The sequence below is a fragment of the Oenanthe melanoleuca genome, chromosome 4 (assembly GCF_029582105.1).
Source record: "Oenanthe melanoleuca isolate GR-GAL-2019-014 chromosome 4, OMel1.0, whole genome shotgun sequence".
Lineage (NCBI taxonomy): Eukaryota > Metazoa > Chordata > Aves > Passeriformes > Muscicapidae > Oenanthe > Oenanthe melanoleuca.
Genome location: NC_079337.1, coordinates 33,536,733 through 33,558,607, shown reverse-complemented (window position 1 = coordinate 33,558,607; position 21,875 = coordinate 33,536,733). Strand labels below are relative to the sequence as shown.

Sequence of the window (21,875 nt, the reverse complement as noted above, 5' to 3'; positions counted from 1 at the left end):
CATGGTTGTCGTGATGACAAATAAGACCCTGACAAGCTGGACAGCAGAGTAGCCTTTTTTTGGTCTTACTTTCTACTTGTTTCATATCTTTCAGTCTTATATCAATGTTTTGTAATGAAATAATGTTTTTATTGGTCTGTTTAAAGTATGTTAGATCTAAATTTAAAATTCAATAATCATCCAAATAATGGGCTTCATTGGAGAAAACGGTATGTTTATATCTTCTGTTATACACAAGTAATACAACATTAATTTGATCCATATGATCCATCTTAAGTAATAACAGGAAGGAAAATCTAGCATCCACCTTTTTTGTAGGATTGTTTAGTGCTGTGACGTTGTCTTCTCCTATCCTTCCTTCTTACAAGAAAGATGAAGAGGGATTTTTACAAGAGTATGTAGTGATAGGACAAGGGGGAATGGACTCAAACTGGAAGAATATAGGTTATGATTAGATATTAGGAAGAAATTCTTTACTGTGAGGGTGGTAAGGCACTGGAGCAGGGTGCCCAGGGAAGTTGTGGATGCCTTATCCCTGGAAGTGTTCAAGACCAGGCTGGATGGGGCTCTGAGCAACCTGGTCTAATGGGAGGCGTCCCTGCCTGTGGCAGATGGGTTGGAACTTCATGATCTTGAAGGTCCCTTCTAACCCAAATAATTCTGTGATTCCAGTTCTCTTCAGATGCGTTCCAAAGTACCAACAATAAGAACATTTAGGGAAAAATTCTATATTCTCAACTTCATATCCTGTTTCAAATTCCCCATTATGCCCCTCCTCCACTGCAGTGTGCACCATGTAGTTCTTCCTCTTCTGTAGAAAGTTTTTTTGTCAACTCCTCATTGTTCAGTAGTTCTGATTTTGAACTTAATCTTTTTTTCTATGCATGACATTTCCTTCCAGATGGCATCTTTCAAATAACACTTGCCAACCTCTTCCATATTGAAAAAAAAAAAAAAATTTTTTTTACGCTAACTTATATATTTATATCTGTAAATATCTACTTGTGTTCAGAATATAAGCTGGATATTTTTGGGAGCTGCATTTAAATCAGTGTTGATGCTATCGTTATTAATGGTTTGTTGTTTGGCTAGTAGAGTTTTGATGGGGTAAAATGCTACTTTAAAACTCTTAATGAGCATAGTAGGTGTCTCAAGACTTGCAGGAAAATGGTAAAATAAATAGAAGAAATAATATGCTGAAGAATAGAAATAGTAATTCCACAGTGACTAATTTCATTCTTTCATCCTGATGTTCTTCAGAAAAGATCGTTCCTTTCTTCAAAATCAGCTACACTTTTCAAGTAACAGTATTCATATTTATTGGTACATGTTCAGAAAACCAGTGCTGGTGTTATTTCAGCTCATGATTACATGAGAGTTTTGACATTATTATTTCTAATAGTGCTAATATTTTCTGAAAATTAAGGGTTTTTGAAAAATGTAGAGGGTTTGTTTGTTGGTTTCCTCTCATCCTCCCCATTATATAGCTTACATTTCATTGTAAGAAGAAAATGTGTAGGATTCCTCCTTTCTTCATTGGAAAGGAAGGATTAGTTTGCATTTAATGTAGTATTGTTGTTACAAATTAGCAGATAGAAAAATCTCATTGTGAACAAAAATTTGTTAGCTAAGCTTAAAGAGAGAGAAAAAATAGCACAGACATGGTGCCTTTACATTAGAAAATTCAGAAGCAGAGAAGGTATTTCCACAAAATTGCCCATATATATTTCTCTTATGCCTGTATGGGTGCCTGTTGCCAGGCAATATACTGATATAGCTGGATGTTTAGTCTGTCTTAATGTGTTCTTAAATGTGCATTTAGGAAGCCTATGTTTTCACTGCTGGTAGTGTTAAAGATGTGCACAAGTACCAAGGGATACTAGGTGAAATATCTTCAAGAGCCCACATGCAAATGTATGGGATTATGTCATACACAAAACAAAGAAATGGCTGATAATGATATTAGCATCCAAGACGTTTTGTAACACAGATTTTTCTGTTATAAGGTCAAAGGGGACCACTGTGCTTTAGTCTGACTTCTAGAAGACCCAGGCAGTGGTTATTGCTGAATTAAGCTGTGTTGGGACTATGGCATTATGCCCTTTGTTGATTGAAATTTTACCCCTGATGGATAGTCCAGACTAGCCCAACAGTAAGTGTGTTGAGTTTGTAGTGAATGGTTTGTCACTCTCTACTGACTGATTTGTAGAGTAGGTTGGTATGCCACAGTTTTAAGTTGCATGGTTGAAATTATCTTATAAATAAAAGGAAAAGAGATGTTTTGTTATATTCAGGTGACTTTTATAAATAAATTACTAACTTGTTACTGGTTTTTGTAGTTTAACACAGCAGCCAAACAGCTGATAGAATTGGACAAGCCCTCAGGTTCTGCCGTTGATTCTGGAGAAGGTACCTCTGGGGCAGCCCACAACAATTCAACCCAAAAGCACAGCGATACTAAGAAGAACACCAAAAAACGTCACTCTTTTACCTCCCTCACCATGTCCAACAAGGCTTCACAGTCTTCTCAGAACCGCCACTCCATGGAAATCAGTCCTCCTGTCCTCATCAGCTCCAGCAACCCCACGGCAGCAGCCCGCATAAGTGAGCTGACAGGACTGTCCTGCAGTGCCCCCTCTCAGGTAATTCACATGAAATCAGCTAGAACTCTAAAGGCTTCTGGTCTTGTCAGATTATTTATTTCAAGTTATAATTATGTCTAACTAAATATACACTTTCAAAAAGCTTGTCTTCAAACAGGAGAACATTTAAGGAAAGTATTTTCTAATGCTTCTTATAGAGTGATAGCAAATAGTTTTGGTCTTGTAGGCTGGTTTTTCTCACAGTTGTTTTATTCTAAAGTGCCACAAAGATTTTTATTAAACTATGGAAACTAGAAATTGGAGCGATTTAATTTCTTGATTTCTTTTTTCTAAATTGAATATAATAGTGAATATTAATAAAGTGCATGCTATAAAGGTAAAATGAAAAATCAACTTGAAGATTACACAAATTCCAGAAATGCAACAAGTTAATCAGGTTGTGGTAAGCAGAAATATTTATCTGATTTTATTTATTTGTTAAGTAGTTAAAAAATGGCTGTTTCATATAGTGATTACACTTTGGGAAAAGAGAGAGGGATGGAGCCCAAGAGGAATTGGTGATGGTTTACCTGAGCTCATAAATGTGCTTTATTTGCATGTCTTTGGGATCTGACAGCCTTTTATGGAAAAAAAATAAAACTGACACTGGTTAAAAGTGTGTTTCATGTAGCTGGTTCAATGTATCTGCAAAGATTGAGAAATGTCAGTGTGGAAAAAAAAAAGTGAGCAGTGTGATCCAGCACTGTTTGTGTGAGTATCTAACTAAAAATTAGGTCTAGTTTAAGGTTACAGGGAGTAGGATACTGGTGATTTTTGACCATGAAGCTTACAATTCTGTCAAAATCAGCTCTTACTAAACTACACAGAACTGACCCTGGTGGGTTTTTCTCTCTCCCAGGTTCATATTGGCACTACAGGGCTGATTGTGACTCCACCCCCCAGCAGCCCAGTCACAACAGGGCCTTCCTTCACCTTCCCCTCAGAAGTTACTTACCAAGCTGCTCTTGGTGTAAGTACTGCTTAAGAAAACTCAGCCTTCCCATTTTTCTTTGGTCTTGTACAGTAATTACTTTTCTCAAGTTCTGATATACTGATTTGAAATGATGGTTTTATGGGAATTGTATCTATGTGGTAGGCAATGTTATGAATTTAACTATAGCAAAAGCCCTATTGCTGCAATGTTTTCATCTTGTCTTGCATATCCATTTCTCCAGCTTTCCTCTGTAATTTCTCTGTAGTAAACAGGAGAAGCACATTTCCATCCAGAACAGTCTTTCTTTTAGGCATGAGTAGAAAAGAGATTATGCTGGGGGGGATGTTTGGAGGAGCAAGCAGGTTCTTACAAAAAACATCAACTTGGGACCACAGCTGCCAGGTGTTTCTGTTTTACTTAACTGGAGATTTTCAAGATTATCTGAAATTAGCTTCAAAAGTTTGCCGTCTCCTCATTAAATAAGGTGATTTTAGTTTCATGTACACCTGTGGCAGATGAAGAACATGTCTAGCATGTTGAAGTTAGGTTCTTGGAGATCAATAGGAAAATGTAGCAAATGGTCATCTTTTAAAGGAAGAAATATATTGCAATGCTGTTTCCTTTGAACTAATAAAATGACATTTTCTTCAAAAGGTGCAGGATTTCTTTCCAAAACCTACTTGAATTCTTTAGTTTCCTATGCTTATGTTAGAAAAACTGTGGAATGTCGTATATCACACTGTATTCATTCAGGGCCTTACTCAATAAAGATTGTGGATACCAATTTTCATAGATCTTTAAAGGACCTTAATGAGACTTTATTTAAATCATAGGAGTTCTTTAAATTAAGTTCTTTCTGTCTAAAATTGTGCCCTTAATTTTTAAGGGGTGGGGCACAGTTGAATAATCGATCTTCACTTACTTCAAAAAACCAAACAACCCAAACAAAAAACCCTGAGATTTGATCTTGTCTAGGTGTCTATCCATGCAGTCTTTAAACCAAGTAAAATATGATGAATAGCCTTGCTACTAAATAGGTATAGTTTTGTTTTCAACTTTTGGCATTTGCATAATTTTACACATTTGTCTGCAAAATCTAGGGCAGAATTGTCTGTCTTCTGGTATCAACTTTCAGTTGTTTAAGAAAATGCTGAGGTGTGGCTTGGTAGCATTTTGACAGCTTTCTTTGGAACTCTTAAGTTAGCAGTTTTCAATCCTTTAAATTATGATGCTGGTTTTTTTCTGAATTTTCTCCAGTACTTCCTTTTGGCATGGTACATACATGGTGACATATGCCAGAAGTGGGTGCAATACTGCACAGTCTTTTTCAGTAAAGAAGGTATTTATAGTACAACCCTTTTACCTTTTTAGCCTGATTCTATATCTTGAAAATTTGCCTGCGTGTAGCATAAAGTTTATGTTCAGTTAAATATACATCCTGATGCCACAGATTTTTGTCATCTTTTGTGATGTAGTAATTGCTCTCAGCCAAGTAAATGTATTTCACATTCTTTGCTCTTCAGACAGATGACATTATTATTGACAGTTATATGGACCATGTGCTTTTGCCCTGCTTTACTGAGTAAGGCAGATTGAATTGTAACAATACTTTCTCTTACTATGGTTAAATTGTTGACTCTTTCAATCTGTGGATTATCTGTGTAATCTTACTGTTAAGTAAATGCTAATCTGGAAACAGTTAATAATCTCATTATATTTAGATTCATATTTTAATGTCATGGAACAGATGAGTTTAGAACTCTTGAGATTGTCTAGTCTAACCTCCCTTGGTCAAGCAAGGCCACCTAGAGCCAGTTGCCCAGGACTGTGTCCAAATAGCTTTTGAAAATCTCCAAGGATGGAGACTTCACAACCTCTCTGGGCAGCCTCTGTATATTGTGGACTCTTGTTAAAGTTGATATGCCCCAAGAAAGACCTTCAGATCTTTTTTTGCCTATGAGGTGTACATCTTATACTAGAAACAACTGGCTGCTTATATACTAGTCCACGTAGTCTTTTATACTTCTTTCATCCTTCAGAAAATACCTGTGAGAGTTGAGCAAACAGAATCACCTTAGGTGCTGTTAGGCAGAATGCAAGTCTAGCTAAGATATATGCTGCAAACATTGAGTAATTGATTTGATTTATGAGATAGTCAAGTTCTGGAGAGGATTGAGCAGACACAATGCATAATTTCAGAAGTTCTGACAGCTGCTGGTTTTTTTTAATTTTCTCTGAACAAACACTTCTGTTTGTTATTAAGAATCAGTAGTTCTTTATTTGATGCCAACAAGGAAAAATGCTTTAGTTTGGTGCTGGTGCAAGTCATTAAACCACCTCGAGTGCTTTAGTTGCTTAAGCTTGCTCAAGGCGAGCTCACCATGGGTATTCACAGGAATTAAATTGCAGTGCTAAATGCAGCATGGAGAGAAACTCCTGCTGTACAATTGTCCTGTATCTTGGGGTGCTACTTTCTCTTTGTGATAACCATGTTCCTGCTTATGTTTCAAATTGGGCATATAATTCCCATTGAAAACCTGAATTATTCTCTGCCACCCTCTTTAAAAATCAATAGCCTTCTGTACATAATGTTCTATTTCTTCTTGACTTGTTTTCAGCATGACAAATGCAAGCTGGCAGCTCAGGCTAGAGTCAGGTTATTCCTGTGTTCTTTTACGAGAGATATTAGATGAGGTGCAGTTTGTAAAGTCACAGACTGTGAGGTATATCTTATACTTTTCCTCTTGCTTCATCAACTCTTGCTTTCATTTTAGAAATGTGCAAAATAGTTCTGACCAGTCAGGAGAGAAAGTAATGTTCTTGTTTCTCCAGATGTTTTCCTTCTGAAAATACCCTTCCTGACATTCTGAGCATTAATTTTAATCTGTGGAGCAATTGTGATTGTATATTTAATACATTAGAAGTGGTTGGCTTGAGTCCTTTTACTCTTGAATTTTTTTGCTTTTGTAAGTAGAAATTCCTGTATTTCTCTAAGTTTCTCCCTTTAGCTTTTTTCTTAATTTCTGCAACTGAGCAACTGATGAGGAAATTGGATGTGAGAACAGGATGAGTTCTCTTTAGCATTAAGATAGTTTATTTGATGGCCTTCCTATCAGTGCATTTTGGTGTTTATAACATATTGAATGTAATTGTTCTTTGAAAGCAAGCTGTTTATACACTTCTTTTATATAATGCCAAACTCATATTAAGGGAGAAAAAAGAAATCTGAGAGGATGAGCATGATTACCCATCAGTGAAGAACAGAAGATTATATTCCTTTATAGTAATTCCAAATTTATGCATCTTTGCTACATTTATCTCCTGAATCTCAAAGCAAGGAAAAGCTAGTATCTTCTCTTATCTCCTGTAAGAAAGATGGCATTTTTATTGTCAACAGGAGATATTTTGAGCTGGCTTATTGTCTAACAAGTTTCTCTAAGACAGTTTGGATTAGTTCCTAGCCCAGGAGAATCTGTGACTCTTTTATCTGTGTACATATATAGGATTGCATTTTAGTTTTCTGTGTTGCCCTGGTGGTTCAAAAATGCCAATTGTATTAATTTTATTTTGTCAATAATGATGTTTTCCAGATGCTATTTGGTACCCAATATTGTATGAACTAAATAATTTACAAAGTTTCAGCCAAAATTGACACAAATAAGCTTTAGAAATTAGAACACTCTTGTCCAGTGACCATATGCACCCACTACTGCTTGTATAATTTAAGCAAATTTTAATTTTCATTCAGAAAACTTGTGATAATTTATTTCAAGGTTTTATTTTGCACTAGCAGTTCTTTAGACAACTTTAGACAGCTTTAATTCTTGGCTTGTGTTTTGAGGTTTGATTCTTTGAAATTGAAGAAGCTATCAACTGAGACAGACTTCGCACAGCTAGAGCTTTTGGCTGTGATATTATCTCTTACCCTGCTCTTTGGGACTTCCAACCACACCTTTACTCTTAATTGGGGCATTAATTGGTCTGCTTATCTTGGCCACTGGCATTTTTGAACATTATTTAGTATATTTAAAGTTCTTTGCAAAATATAAATAACAGATGTCAAGTTCAGTAGTTGTTGGATGAAAATATGCACATACAATTATGTAAGGTCTATTCACTTGGAAGGAAATTCTTGGATGTAATTTATAATGTAGTTATCTAAGAGAGGAGATCTAGTTGTCTTAGATTTTACTGAAAAATGATCTTAAAGTATGTGATTTGAACCATGATATGGGAAAAACAAACAAAATATACCACAGCAAAGTTAGAATTACATTCAAAAGTAGCAGCAGAAAACCAATCTAGCAACAAGAGATAACTTATCTTTCTTTCAGTCTGCCTTTACAGTCTTTTGAGAAGTGAAAAGTATTTTGGATTGCAATTGACCTAGATGTCCATACTTCTACTTCTACAGATTGGAAATTATGACTTTGAAATGGTTTCTTGGTGCGTGCACTTAACTAGCAGAAATAGGTGGTCTGTATTTGGCTGGTTTGCATTCAGTTACCTGCTGAAGGTTTCAAAAATTAAAAAATACCTGATTTTTCTGGTCTTGTTCTCTCATACATGCACAAAAAGAGAAATTGCTCTTTATGTTGAAGAATATAAGGTAGTTTGAGTTATTATTAATGAGGCACAAGCTGTGAGGGTTATATTATACAGTGATGACACTTAGCTCTTTCATGTAGTTCCAGTGCAAGTTCAATAGTGTAAGTTGGAAGGTTTTAGTAAAAGCTATCCTAATTTTAATCAACCAAAATGCAAATCAACTTTTGTTGCAAAGAGGAAGCAGCTGGAAGAAACAATGAGGTTTTGTATGAGAGACCTGGTTTTGATAACGTATAGTTTAGGAATTTTGTTAAACATAAGCCTAATTTGTTAGCCCTCAGGGAATTTTACAAGCCTATATTTTTTTCCTAGACGTTGTGGGAGTGAAGACTGTTAATGAATGTTCTTTTCCACTGCTGAGCCTTTTATTATTCTTTGAGTGGGGTGATTACTGATCTTCAATTAACTGATATGGGAATGCAGCTTAATTATATTTAAGTTTAGTAATATGCATGTTTCTCTAGAGCATGAGTATAGATACTTTTTGAAGTTGTAACATACATTAATTATCAAATTATGTAATCTTTCATCTTCCAATTAAAAAAGAAAATGTATCACTTATTTGCTGTTTTATATGCTTGAAAGTATACCTGAGGTCTGAAAAGTAGTTGCAGAAACATTCAATTTTTCCCCCTTGTCTACCTAAAACACTTTTAATATTGCTGAGCATACTTTATTGAATCACATGTGGTTTGTGTATATTCTTTCATGGAATGTTGATTATGGGAACTACCAAAACTAGCATGTGCCCTGGAGGTAGGTGTGTTTCTCAACAGCTAGAAAAATGGTGACATGCCAGAAAACTTCTTGAAAACTTGGCTAGATAATTTGGATCTATTTTACCAAGCTGTAGCAGTGCAAGCTGTGGAGTATTAGTCCTCTAAAAGTGTATCAAGTAGTTTATTTAGATTTGGTACTTGCCAAGTCTTTTGGAGTTTAATTGGGCTGTGGCTCACTGCTGGTCTCATTACCATACTGAAAGAGACAGGGAGGGGGAGTAGACCCTGAATAAAGCAGAATGAAATAGAGCTGTGAAGGTGCCTTTATTACAGCTAAAGCTTCAGAGTATATTACGTGCTCAAATGAATAAAATGCAATGTTCAGCATCTTTAGAGATGCAGGAAGTATGGAACCGTGACAACTGTGATATTGTGCATGAATAGGTTTAATTTTAAAGAATTCCAACTAATCATCTCCTTATGTGGATTTACAATTCTACCATATATAAAGAAATCTAGATGCCTATAAAATACTTAAATTGATAATCTACTGATAGGTTGCATGAAAGTTAGATGCTCACATTCAGCTTGGATTCAACTAAGACATTTGTTGAATGTCTAACTGGGAGGGACAAGTAACTTCAGCTGTAAAACAGCTGAAACAGAAATGTTGGTATTTCAGTGTGAAATATCTGGATACTTAAAAAAATTGTTGGGTAGAATATGAAGCAAATACAATTGCCATTTTTGTAAAAAACTACTAGTATCAAAGCTCTCAGCGATGTTTCTCCAGCAGGTCATTTCTGTTTAGTATTGGATACAGAAGGCCTCTTTGATCTTAAGAACATGTTAATGTACGACCAGAAAAAAAGCTTTAAATAAAATAGGAATATTTCATGATATAACATGAAATTTATAACATTGCTAAGTGCAACAATTTTGTCTGAAACACTGTAAGAGTTGATCAGTTTTCTCTAGATGTGAAAGTCTTTAATTATGCAGTTCTTTACTGTAACTTGGCAATGTGAAACTGGTTTAAAGAGATTATTAACATTTTCATCAACTGCAGCAAAGTAATAATCACACAGTGTAGAACTGAAACTCATTTTCCCTATGGGTTTTTTGTTTAGAAAAACTGGGGGGAAAAAAGGCGAAACCCTTTAGAAGTGAAGTCTTTGAGGGGAATTAAAATGGCTTTCAATTACATATTTTCCAAACTGATAATGCAATGCTATGCATTTATATACTCATGTATTGGAAGTGCCAGGCACTATTTCAGGATATTTTGTTAATTAACATTCTAGTTCTGTGGGTTTTAGGAAGAATATGTATGAAATTAATTCAGTTTCACGTTTTCAAAGGTGGGAGGTTTTTTATTACTCTTTCTGTGCGTGTTGTAACACAAATAGTTATTTTTGGAAGGGGGGAAGGAAAAGCTCTGCTTTTGTGAGTGCCTTTTCCCAGGAGTGTCAGTGCACAAGGTCCTAAAGAATTGTCTGAGGCCTTGCAGAGCAGAAGGTAACAATTGCTCCATTGATTCTCAAAAGGCACAGAAGTCTGTAGGCAGGACCCCCATTACGATCTGTGGTGCCTTTTTACTGGGGTATTTGTTAAAGATTACCAATCTTGATAATACTGAATTTCAAAAGCTAACTCTTTAAACTAGAAGAATAGGAGAAAGAAGTAACAATAGCTCAGTGACTATGGTCTCATATTGTGCTTGCTTTTGTAACCCATACATCAAAAGAAAATTTCCCCCAGAAGGCGTGCTTTTGGGTGCACTGCAGCTGAATTGTATATTATGTTTCAGCTTCAGGTTACAAAAACAATCATGTTATGAAGTACAGTCAGCAGCAGGATGCAAAATCTACCTCCTGGAAGGCTTCTGAATTTTTGTCCAACCCTGTCCTAAACATGTTATAACGAGAAACAGTGCTTTCCATTTTTCCTGTGCTGAGAAATTGCTTGTCATTTGCTTAATTAGCTGCCAAGACTTCAAGATTTTAAGCTGAAAGAAAGAGAAATAGAGGCAAAGCTAACTCTCCAGATATATTTTAGCAGTAGGTAAAGCAATCATGGACTCAATTGCTTTTTTCCACTTCCTTAGAATATCATGCCTTTTTTTTTTTTCCAGCTGATTGAACTCATCAAACAATACTGATCATCTGTTGCTATTTTTTTTTGTTCTTATAAAATCAGAATATGAATCCCCCACTCCCACCACCACCTCTCTTGTCTGCTGCAGTCATTGCATCGGCCACTTCTGGACCTCAGTCTACAAGTGTCATACAAAGGTCTGCATCAGGATCAACTGACCAAGTGGCACATTTACGACCACAAGCTCGTCCAAGTGTGTAAGTAAAATTGAAACTTTTTTCCAGTCAGAAAAACAGAGTGAGATCACTAACTTCACCTGTATGTTAAGCACAGCAGCTGGCTCTGTTCTGCTGGAATTGCCAAAAGGCCAAGCCTGCAACTTAGAGCAAAAACATCCAGAAAGGTGATATCCCCAAACAGGTTCCATACTGAGCATTGTTAATGTCTTAGATAAATATAATCAGTTGTTGCTGTGTATAGAAGGAACTCACTTCAAAAATACAAAGTATTTATCATGCAGAAGATGAATGAATCCTTGCGTTAGCACTGAATACTGGATAACTCAAAAGTGTCATTTCACTGGAGTGAATTTATTCAATGTTTTCCATTATGTATGGTATGAAAAGGCTATTCTCATATGGAATAACTTATGCCAAAACACAGAAAGTGCTGTATTTAATTTAGACTGTTAAATGTGTTACTGTCAGACTACTTGTGTCAGTTGCAATTGAAATTTGACTGAACATTCTACAGTGCACTTAATTAGTGGGTGGCAATTTGGAATGAAGGCAGAAAGCTGCTAGTTAGCATTATGTCTTCACACTTGTAATACAAGCAAATGTGCGTCATCCTTTCGGGTGAAAATATTTAGTATATTAACATGTGTTGCTAACAACATCTTTCTTCTTGAAAACTTCTTTGTGTGCAGCTTGGGGAATAAGAATGATAAAAAGAAAATGTAAAATTCAGGAGGTGCTGAACCATCTAATAGGACATGTTTGAATAAGGACTGTTTCTGTTCTGTTCTCTTCTTGTTATCTTCCCACCAGGTTTCTTCCCACTCCAAAAAAGCACTCTTCTTGTATAGCAGATGCATCTGGATTTGGACTTTTTCTTGATGTCAGGCATTTTAACACTGGCTCTTATGGATTATTGCACCTAGTGCAGTTAATCAAGTTCCCATCTCATTTACTCCCATCCTCTGTCTTCAAAGGGTTGCTCTATATGAGGATACTAATGAAATTTGGAGTAAATTAACTAAAAGGGAAGTTAATGAACATCAGTTAAAGCAGATCAATTGCTTTTCCATAGAGCTTCAGTGTGTGCCTTTGTAGATCTCTGCTAAATCATGTACAAGTGAAGCCTTCTGCTGCAAGTGTACTATGTGTTGCCTTTAAAGTGTATTTTTTGCTTACTTTGGATGCCTATTTTGCCTTAAAGGATTTTTGTAGATATTGCAAAGTTTCTTGGGTGGACAGCAAGGAATAAAAATGTAATGCAAAAAGGAGAAGCATGCAGTTAATGCTATTGTTACTATGCACAAGAGACAATTTTGATGAAAGAATGTTTTCTAAAGCCACTTTTTTTCCCTTGGGGTTACAAGGGGAGTGGGAAAGACGAGCACTGCAAGCAGCTGTGTATCCTCTTTCATAAAATGGGGATAGTCTACACATCTACTTAATTGGCTGCCTGTTGTGAAGAGTGTATTTTAGAGAAAATGGTGTTTATTGGAATGCTATTTTCCATAGGCCTGGGTCAATAATTGTATATATGGTTCAAATGTGCCAGAAAATAGGACACTGTGGTAGTTAAAACAGTATCACTTTCTAATAATAGAGAACTGTGCAATCCTATTTTAAAATTTCCCTAGGAACATTCTAAGATGCAAATACATGAGCTTAAACTTTTTTTTTTTAACATTTTTTTCCTAAGAATCTTTTTAAAAGAAAAAATGCAAATGCTTCTAAACTCTCAATATGATTTCAAATGCACTGTATTATGCTTTAGTGTTGCTTAGAAAACATAAAAGGAAATACTTTACAAGTGAGTTAGCAGCTAACCACCTTACCCATAGACTTCAATTCCTAGTAACACATCTTTTTTTTTTTGCACTGAAATTTGCACAGGAGTTTCCAGTTTTGCAGTTTTAAATGTAGTTCTGATGCTGATCTTTCACTCCTAGCTCACAGAACTTCTCTGTTCTCCCCAGCTCTCCAAATAAAAAAGAAATTGATGTGTCACAAAGTATGAGAGATAAGAGAAGCAGGTGTAGGGAAAGAAAAGTGGGATATGCTGGGATATGTACTTGATAAACACCTACTTAATTAAGATCTCTAACTTCATTAAGAAAATGGACAGTCCTATTACAAGTCTTTTGCATTCCATTTGATGCCTTAAGTTTTAGCTTTTATGTTTTTCAGATTCATTAGTGCCTTAGTTTGTAACTCTGATCTTCATATAAAGTGTTAGCAAGTTCTCTTCACAGTTTAGTTACACAAAATAATCATTTTCCAGCCTGAAAACGGAGGATACCATTGCAGCTTCAGGCCCAAAAAGTGTAAACAACAGTGAATTGGGGAGAGCAATCTGGGAGGATGAGACTGCATAACCTGAAGCTGTAATTGGACAATTAACCCCAATATGTAAATGGACTAAAACTTACAAAAGTGTGAAAACTTGTGACTGGTCATTCCTTTTGCATCCATATTGGGTAGAGCCACGGCCAGGCTCTTGTACTGCCCAAGGGGTATCCTTTGAAGGCCTTTTAATAAATACCTATTTTATTCTTTTAACACTGTCTAGCCTCTGTTCAGGTAGCCTCTTTAGGCATGACATTAAAGTGCACTTCAGAGGATTCTCTTAACTGTCATTGTTTCCCCTTAATATTTCCTGTGACTTCTGTTTTAATATTGTAACAGTATGATGGATTATCACAGCGATAATATCATGTGATCTGATGTGATAATTCTGCCATGCCTTGTCATCTCTGACTGAACTCTCTGTGCCAGAAAGACAAATGATGTTTTGAACTGTTTCAGTTTTATCATTTGTGTCCCTTTTCCTGCCTTTTAGGTATGTTGCTATCTACCCCTACACTCCTCGAAAAGAAGATGAACTGGAACTGCGGAAAGGAGAAATGTTCCTAGTGTTTGAACGCTGCCAAGATGGCTGGTTCAAGGGAACTTCCATGCATACAAGCAAGATTGGTGTTTTTCCTGGAAATTATGTGGCTCCAGTTACAAGGTACAATATTATACAAGTGTCTAAATAGCTAAGCTAGCTTCAAATCCATAATTATTCTGTTCTTGTATTAAATGCTAAAATTGCATAATAGAAGACCTATGGGTTTTAGTAACTAGCTGATTTTTTTCCAGTTGTGTTTTATTGTTTGCTTTAATTTTTGGCAGGACGGTGACAAGTGCATCCCAAACAAAAGTTCCCATGTCTACTGCTGGCCAAACGGGACGAGTGGTGACTATGGTCAGCCCTTCCACTGCTAGTGGAACATCCCAGAAGCTCCAGGGGAATGGTGTGGCAGTGAACTCCAGCTCAGTACCCACAGCAGTGGTTTCTGCAGCACATGTCCAAACCAGTCCGCAAACCAAGGTCCTTATGCATGTGACAGGACAAATGACAGTCAACCAGGCTCGAAATGCAGTTAGAACAGGTAAAAACACCCCTGAAATTTGTAATGTGTTGTTGTAGAGTCCATCCTGACAAATGACTGGAGTGAGGGTCTATGTGAGTATATATTGGGGTTTTTTTAAAGCTTTTCTTGATGTCATTGTTTAGAGCTGAATGTTTTCTGAAATGACAGTCTTGAGTTAGATCTTTTATTATTCTCCTCTAAGCAACTGTGTGTACGTACATACTCCCACTATTGGGAAATTATGTGCAAGTACTTCAGGTGGAATTTTTCTTTTTTTTTCCTGTTGTTCCAGCAGTATCTGGGATGGGGACAGTCTTTGAGCTTCCCCACTCATATGCAATTCATATAGTAATAAAAGTGATAAGAACATCTGAGTCATAGCTTATTTTTTTGTGTGTTAACTGCATAAGAGCTACAGATTGTTCTAATTTAGCATTCACTTTTAAATTATCTTCTAGCATCTTTGAATACCTTTAGTGTTCCTTTTCAGGTCTCTGGCTCAGGGTTTGTCCTTAGGCATTCCAGTTTGTTCTCTAACCTTGACTGCAAGTTCTTTCAGCTTTGATTCTGAAACACTAAGGCTGTGCTGGCTTCAAGATCCGTATGATCTGTGTAGTAAAATTCTATGTTTCTGGAAGGTGTAACTCTCCATTTACTGTCTGGGGCAGGCCACATCATAGTGAAACATGCCTTCTTGTTATTTAAATGCAGATCCAAAAAGATTGATAGTGGTGTTTTCAAGTGTTTTTGTTTACCAAATCCATGCACTCCTCTGTGGATTTGCCAGGCTAAGAAGATACCACACAACTGAAGCCAAATCTGTTCCAGTTGCTTCAAGAGCCTCAAAAGAAAAAGAGAAAAGGAAAACTCCCATTTCAGACTATCACTATTCCCCCTTTCAGCCTTGAATTTAGGGTCTGTGATCTCCTGACTGAGTGTCATGACAAAAAGGGGTTTTTTTAATCACAGGATTCTTATTGGCCGAGCAAAAGAGAAAGCAAAAAATGGTAACGGTATGTTCTATTATGCCCATAAGAAGGGTTATTTCTAATGGTCTCAAAATTCATGGATTAGCCCACTTCTCAGAGTCATGCATCTCCTGAAACACCCTGTGCATGTTCAGATGTCAGCACCAGGTTGCTTTTGAAGGTAGGATGTGTGTGTATGTCTTTAGTTATTTTATTTCCTTAATTGGCCCCATCTTCCTTCAGTCTGATCTGAAGCTGGAGCAGGTGTGTTAGTCCTCTGTAACAACTTTATTCTTTGCCTTTAAATAAAAATAACCAGAAGCTGCTGGCAACTGGTAAGAGAAGCTAAGTGAAGCATCTGTAGTTTTCTGCTTCTTAGGCACAGGTGGTCTCTCCTCTAAATCCTTCTTTTGAACTGCCTGGGAGCTTGCAAGTGACAACACAAAGGAGAAAGCTCCTCTGGGCTCCAGAGGCCTTTCTGTTCCTGCATCTCTGCACCACTGTCAAGATGAATAAGCTTTTACACTTCCATTCAGCTGCCAAATGTGACAGCATACTTCCCACCAGCTTTTCAGGTCCAAAATGAAAAATTCAAAGGGACTGGACTCTCATCACAGAGAATTTAACATTGGATTGTGCAAAGGTGTGCTGCTGGTCACACAAATACAGATCTGTCCTTTCCAAGGACCTGAGCACTGAAGCAATAGGGGCTGCTTTTTATTAAAACATTGCAGAGAACTTTGTAGTAAACATCTGAAGTATGATCTTCTTGAGCTTTCCTTAGCACATTTGCTGAGTGTTAATCTTTGGGCAAGGCTTCACAGATTAATGCAGGGCTCCAGCTTCAGTTTAGCTCAGGGCATCAAGGACCATTCTTCAAATCTTAGTGAGACATTTGCTTGAGATCACCTTTGCTGAGGGAGTATGCATCCTTTGATTTGAAGGACCTATAAAAAAATACATATTCTGCCTATTTCATTAAAGGATAATCTGTATGAAAATAGGGTCATTTGAAGCATTTTTCCTATCAACTCCATCAGCAATAAGAAAACAAAACAAGAAAGCTCTTCCATGCTTGTCATACATAAATTGCATGTAAGTGTAGACATATCTTGAAGAATAGCAGCTACTTCTAGGAAAACTGATGTCTCATGAACAAAAGCCAGCATTAATAATTGTTTCTTGACAAAAGAAAAAATCTTGCTGCAATCTCCTTATCTTTTGAAATGTTCATGCTACTTAGGAGTTGGGAAGGGTTGGCTACAGCAGAAGAAGTTAACAAAAAATTAGACATAGAAAATACACTGTTGCTGCAATATAAACAAATTACTAGAGGAATTTGTAGAAAGCAGAATAAAAAGAGCAAGTGCTGGAGGTTGGGTTACAGGATTTTGCTTATAACAAGTCCTAAACTCTATTAGTATCTGAAAAAATCAAAGATTGATACAATTGAGATGTACCTGCAGCAAGCTAGAGAAACTTTAGATAGAAAGTTTCAAAGTATTTGAAGGAGAGAGATTGTGCAGCACTGAGGTGCTACATTTTACCTCGTGTTCGGTTGTCTGCATTTCATACCACCCCATATGTGGGGCATAGATGCCCCAGCTGTTAAATGGTCTAACAACATGCATATATGATTGACCATATGACTTTAACAGCAGTGCTACTTCTTGGAAAGGACAAATTAGTTCATGCAAGGCTCTGTCTGTGCTTTGCAGCTTTGCCCTGCAATTCAGGTTCGTATACTCAGCCCTGTGTTATTCTCCAGCTTCCAGTGTAGATGTTCCTTTTATTTCACAGGGGTATGAGTAAATCCACTTTCTATATTTAAATGCCCCAAGAGACAACAGCTTATGCTTTCAGAGAAAGTACTCATAACAGTAATTGCCACTGTGCTTATTGTTTGAAAGACCCGTGAAATCTGTTGTGGATTTTTTGAATAGTTTAGGGAAACAATCTGCAGCAACAATCTAATTATATTTTTAGCAGCTTCTGTAAGGTGTGTTTCTTCCTACTTTCCTTTGTATGCCCTGACAACTACATGTCATATTAAAAGGAGCAAACAAGTTCCAGGCAGTATTTAGGTACTAAAGTGCAATTTTCACTTCACATCTGTCTGTATATGAAGCATTTGACTTAGCAGCTTGGATTTCTCCACAACAGAGAAGTTGCAGTGCTGTTATTCTTCTGTTGCATACTGGTGCAAGTAGGGTAGCATATGCAGCTACTTTATTCAGGTGAAATAGATTTGGTGGTGTGTATCATGTCATTACAGTAGTATAAATGGAAGTTTAAAAGGGAAGAAGAAGACTTCTTGTGATTGATTAACTGTAACACAGTAACTGTACCTCACTTTGTGTGTCTTGTGAAAAGGCGAATTCTCACATTTCATTCTTTTATTCTAGTTGCCTCACATAGTCAAGAAAGACCTACGGCAGCCGTCACACCCATTCAAGCACAAAGTCCAACATGCCTTATTCCTGCAGCTGTGATCATTCCTCACCACTCTGTTGCCTCCCAGCAGCTCCAGCCCCAGCTTCCAAATCCTGCTGCTTATGTCACGGCCGTGAATGTGACCCGCTCAACCATCCCTCTGGCATGTACAGCAGCTTCTTTGAATTCTAACATTGCTGCTTCATCTTTGGAGGGAGATGTCAGTGGAAAAACAGCAAACACACACCCTGGAGCTCCTACATCTCCAGAGAGTGCTTTAACAGCTGGTGGAAATGCTGCTGTCAGTAAAACAGATAAGGATGGCAAGGTGGGTAGAGAATGAAATAATTCCCTTGAATTCTCCTATTTTCATCATACAATCTTCTAAGAGATTTAACAACACAACCTAAAAAACCCACGTGAACTTGCAGGATTGTGAAAACTTTGGTCTAACAAAATAAAATGAAAGTCAGAATTCTTTTAGGTTACTTTTCTTATAGTGAGGCACACTGAGATATTATGAAAAACACATTACCAACAATGTTTATTGGACAAAGAAAGAATGCACATAACCATCTTTTTTAAATGTAGGACGGTGGAGCCTGTAGTGGTTCTGCTCTCCTTCCTTCTATTTGAAGTATTTCCTACATGTGTAAACTCATTCTCCAAGCCATGTGATTGTTATATTGTCAGAAAAATTCTTCCAGCTTTGTAGTCCATTTTGTTTTACACTTGTGATGTAGTTAGAAAACTTTTTTCTCCTTGTGACAACTATCTTTTCATCTCAAGTGTTTTAGACTTAACCTTGTTACTCTTCAGCCGCATGTACTTCTTTAGTGAAGTTTATGAAGATTTTAATCTTAAACAGTACACTAATGTCAGCCAATATTTAGCTATTTTTGTTGATTATTGTTGAATTGATGTGCCTAGAACATTATTTTAAAATTACTTCAGCCATAGACATTGAAATCAGACTGGGTCTCCATAGAGAAAACTTACATGTGGATTGTTTTAATTTCTCAGAGTTTCTCTTTTTCTTTGACATTTGCTAGACAGCAGATTTTTGCTGAAATGGCTCTAAGTTATTGGAAACTTGGAAAAAGGACTGAGGATTTTTATTCACTAAAGCCACAACATCCCAGGCTATCAAAAAAATTTCTCATTGCTCATGCTTTTCTCCGTCTATGGTTAAATATTATTTTTGTCTCCAGGGCTTACAATCTGGCACCTCTCATAAGCACTAAATTCACTCAGTCAAAGGGTTGGTAAGAAGATCACTGCCACACCCCTTAAAAAAAAAAAAAAGACAAGAAACACAAAAGCTACTTAAATAATTTTCTTCAGGGTAAGTAATAGTCTTCAGGAATTCCTGTCTGGACAAGCACAAAGAATGTTTACAATCCTTCCCTTTAGCAGAGCAGCAAAACACAGTGCATTCCCCTGGGGGCGAATTTTTGCTAAATCATGAAGGTCTTCCATTACTAGAGGATAAATAAAAGAAACTTACCTAAACAGCAGCTTCCCTGCTTGGTTTGAAGTGACTCTTTGTGTTCCTAGAAACGCCCATGTTAATGAAATGTCTTACTTCATAGATTTCTGTTGTGAGAACCTTAATTCCTCACACCTTTTTCTTGACGACCTTTTGGGACAGAGCCATTTCATTTTAAGTTAAACTTTAACCTAGCAAAGTGAAATGACTTAGCTAGTTTATGATTTAAATTACTTGATGTTTTTCTCTTTAGAATGTCAGTAATTTTCTTTTTCTTTTATACTTTTCATCATTGTCTCTCTAATATCAAGTATGTCCTCATAATTTACTGAGTCCTCTCTTAACATGATGTCATCTATCAGAAGGAAGTGTTCAACTCTTTATGTGGGAGTTTTGTTCTAAAATGGAGCACTTCTTTTGGTTTACAGAAAGAAAAGAAAGGTTTGCTGAAACTACTTTCTGGAGCATCCACCAAACGCAAGCCTCGGCTGTCCCCGCCAGCGTCCCCCACGCTGGAGGCTGAGCAGGCAGCGGCAGAGCTGGCCCTGCAAGGTGCAGTGGGGCCAGAGCTGCCGTCAGCAGGCGCTCACAGCAAGGCTGGCTCCTGTCCTGCTGACAGCGAGGCCCCTGGGCTGGCACAGGAGGCCCTGCATCGCAAAGCCGCTTCCCTGGATCCCTCCATTCCCGTCGCCCCGCCGCCCCGGCAGCCTTGCTCCTCGCTGGGGCCGGTCCTCAATGAGTCCAGGCCTCTTGTGTGTGAAAGGTAAATTATCCTACACAGCCACACTTGGGCAAACCAAGGAAAAATCCATTCTCTGACACTTTTAGTGTATGTTAGAACTGCTTCAAGACACTGAGATTTTATTGCAAGATGAAACTTATTTTTTAACAGTTCTTTATTTACTTATCAACCAATGCTTGTGTTTATATTTATTACTTTTCATGTTACTTTAAAGTTTTTGAATGAATAGACACTCAAAATATGATGATCACAGGTTTGGTATGAGAACTGAGGTAGACAAAAGCGGCCTCCTATTTTTCAAAACAGAAGCACATTATATTCTTGCACTTAAGAGTATCAGGTTAGTCCTGATTATTAGCAGTGTATAAGTGCCAACCTAAATATATGGTGAATGAGACCTTTATCTATCTATGTGTAGGCTTCTTAATATTTGATGTCTTGAGATTTTGCAAAGATACTTTTTACTGCCTGAATGCCCCATGGCTGTGCATCCACCCAGGCTCTAGGGTGGCCTCTGTGCTCTGACAAGTGAGGCTGAAAAACTAAGTCCAGTTGTCTGGACTCTGAGACTGACAGGCAGCTGCTTAAATGTTCTATGACTTGTGTGTCTACCTATAGTTTTGCAAGTTTCAAGTCCTCTGTAGAATGTGAAGGAAGTGGCAGTTTTCTAACTACAGGATCTTTTATTCTCCTGGCATAAGACAAGCAGTACGAAGAGTGTAATGGAATTTATTTTGCAGCAGCTACAGGATTGTATGGTGTACAGGGAAAAAAATAGTAGAGTTACAATATAAACAGCTCTAGGACTGAACTGATTGAAGCTGACTATTGTAGACTTTGTTCTGATACTATTAACTCATGGTGTGTGGGCATCATGTTGTACTTCCAGAAGTCCATTATCTTAAGCTATACCCATGTCTTAAAATTGAGACAGTATATAACTTTCTACTTGTCTTTAAGTTCTCTTCTGTCATACCACTAATATTTTTTAAAAGCTTATTTCTGTTCCTACACAATTTACTTGCAGATTTCTATTTCATACTGACTTTGTGAAGTAGATATACACTTATACATGGAAAATAAAACCTGAAAGACTCTTCTTTAAGAATAATTTTAATAATAATTATAATTCATTTTCACATTATTATAAGTCTGTTTGGCACATTAATATGTTTTCATGCTTTGAATGTAAAAATGATATTAAATGAATTCTGGTATAACCAGTGCATATTAGCGTAAAGCTCTTTCTATCATCACAAGAAGTAGTTTTTTCACTTCCATGATGGAAATTATTTTCTCAGAACTACTTACAGAAAATGATGCAGTATATTTTTATTGATCTAGTAATAACATATACTCAAACATTCTCTCCATCCTTACTATTATTTAAGTGATAATTGCTACTGAAGAAGCATTGCTGCAAGATAATTCTCAGCATTAGTCATGTAGAATTGTTACATTTTGTCTGCATATGAAGACAGAATTTCATCTGGAATTTCATCCTTTTTTCTTTTCAGAACAGGGTTAATTTTTTTTCCCTGCTGATGTGCCCTTGCACATTTCCTTTGGCTGAATTTCTTAAAACATGATGGTT

At 36.9% G+C, this 21,875-nt stretch overlaps 1 protein-coding gene across 3 annotated transcripts in view; it reads left to right on the top strand.

The window, feature by feature from the left end:
• The window catches only part of SH3RF1 (SH3 domain containing ring finger 1), an 85,943-nt gene that overhangs the window by 56,656 nt on the left and 7,412 nt on the right, over positions 1-21,875 (top strand). For 2 of the 3 annotated variants that reach the window (XM_056489479.1, XM_056489478.1), the window contains exons 5-11: positions 2,340-2,642; positions 3,502-3,612; positions 11,103-11,257; positions 14,073-14,243; positions 14,408-14,667; positions 18,023-18,378; positions 19,968-20,302. In XM_056489479.1, the coding sequence (XP_056345454.1) occupies positions 2,340-2,642; positions 3,502-3,612; positions 11,103-11,257; positions 14,073-14,243; positions 14,408-14,667; positions 18,023-18,378; positions 19,968-20,302 (1,691 nt within the window). Of the gene's footprint in view, positions 1-2,339; positions 2,643-3,501; positions 3,613-11,102; positions 11,258-14,072; positions 14,244-14,407; positions 14,668-18,022; positions 18,379-19,261; positions 19,396-19,967; positions 20,303-21,875 lie in introns of those variants that run through there. The other variant, XM_056489480.1, reaches the window with a different exon arrangement.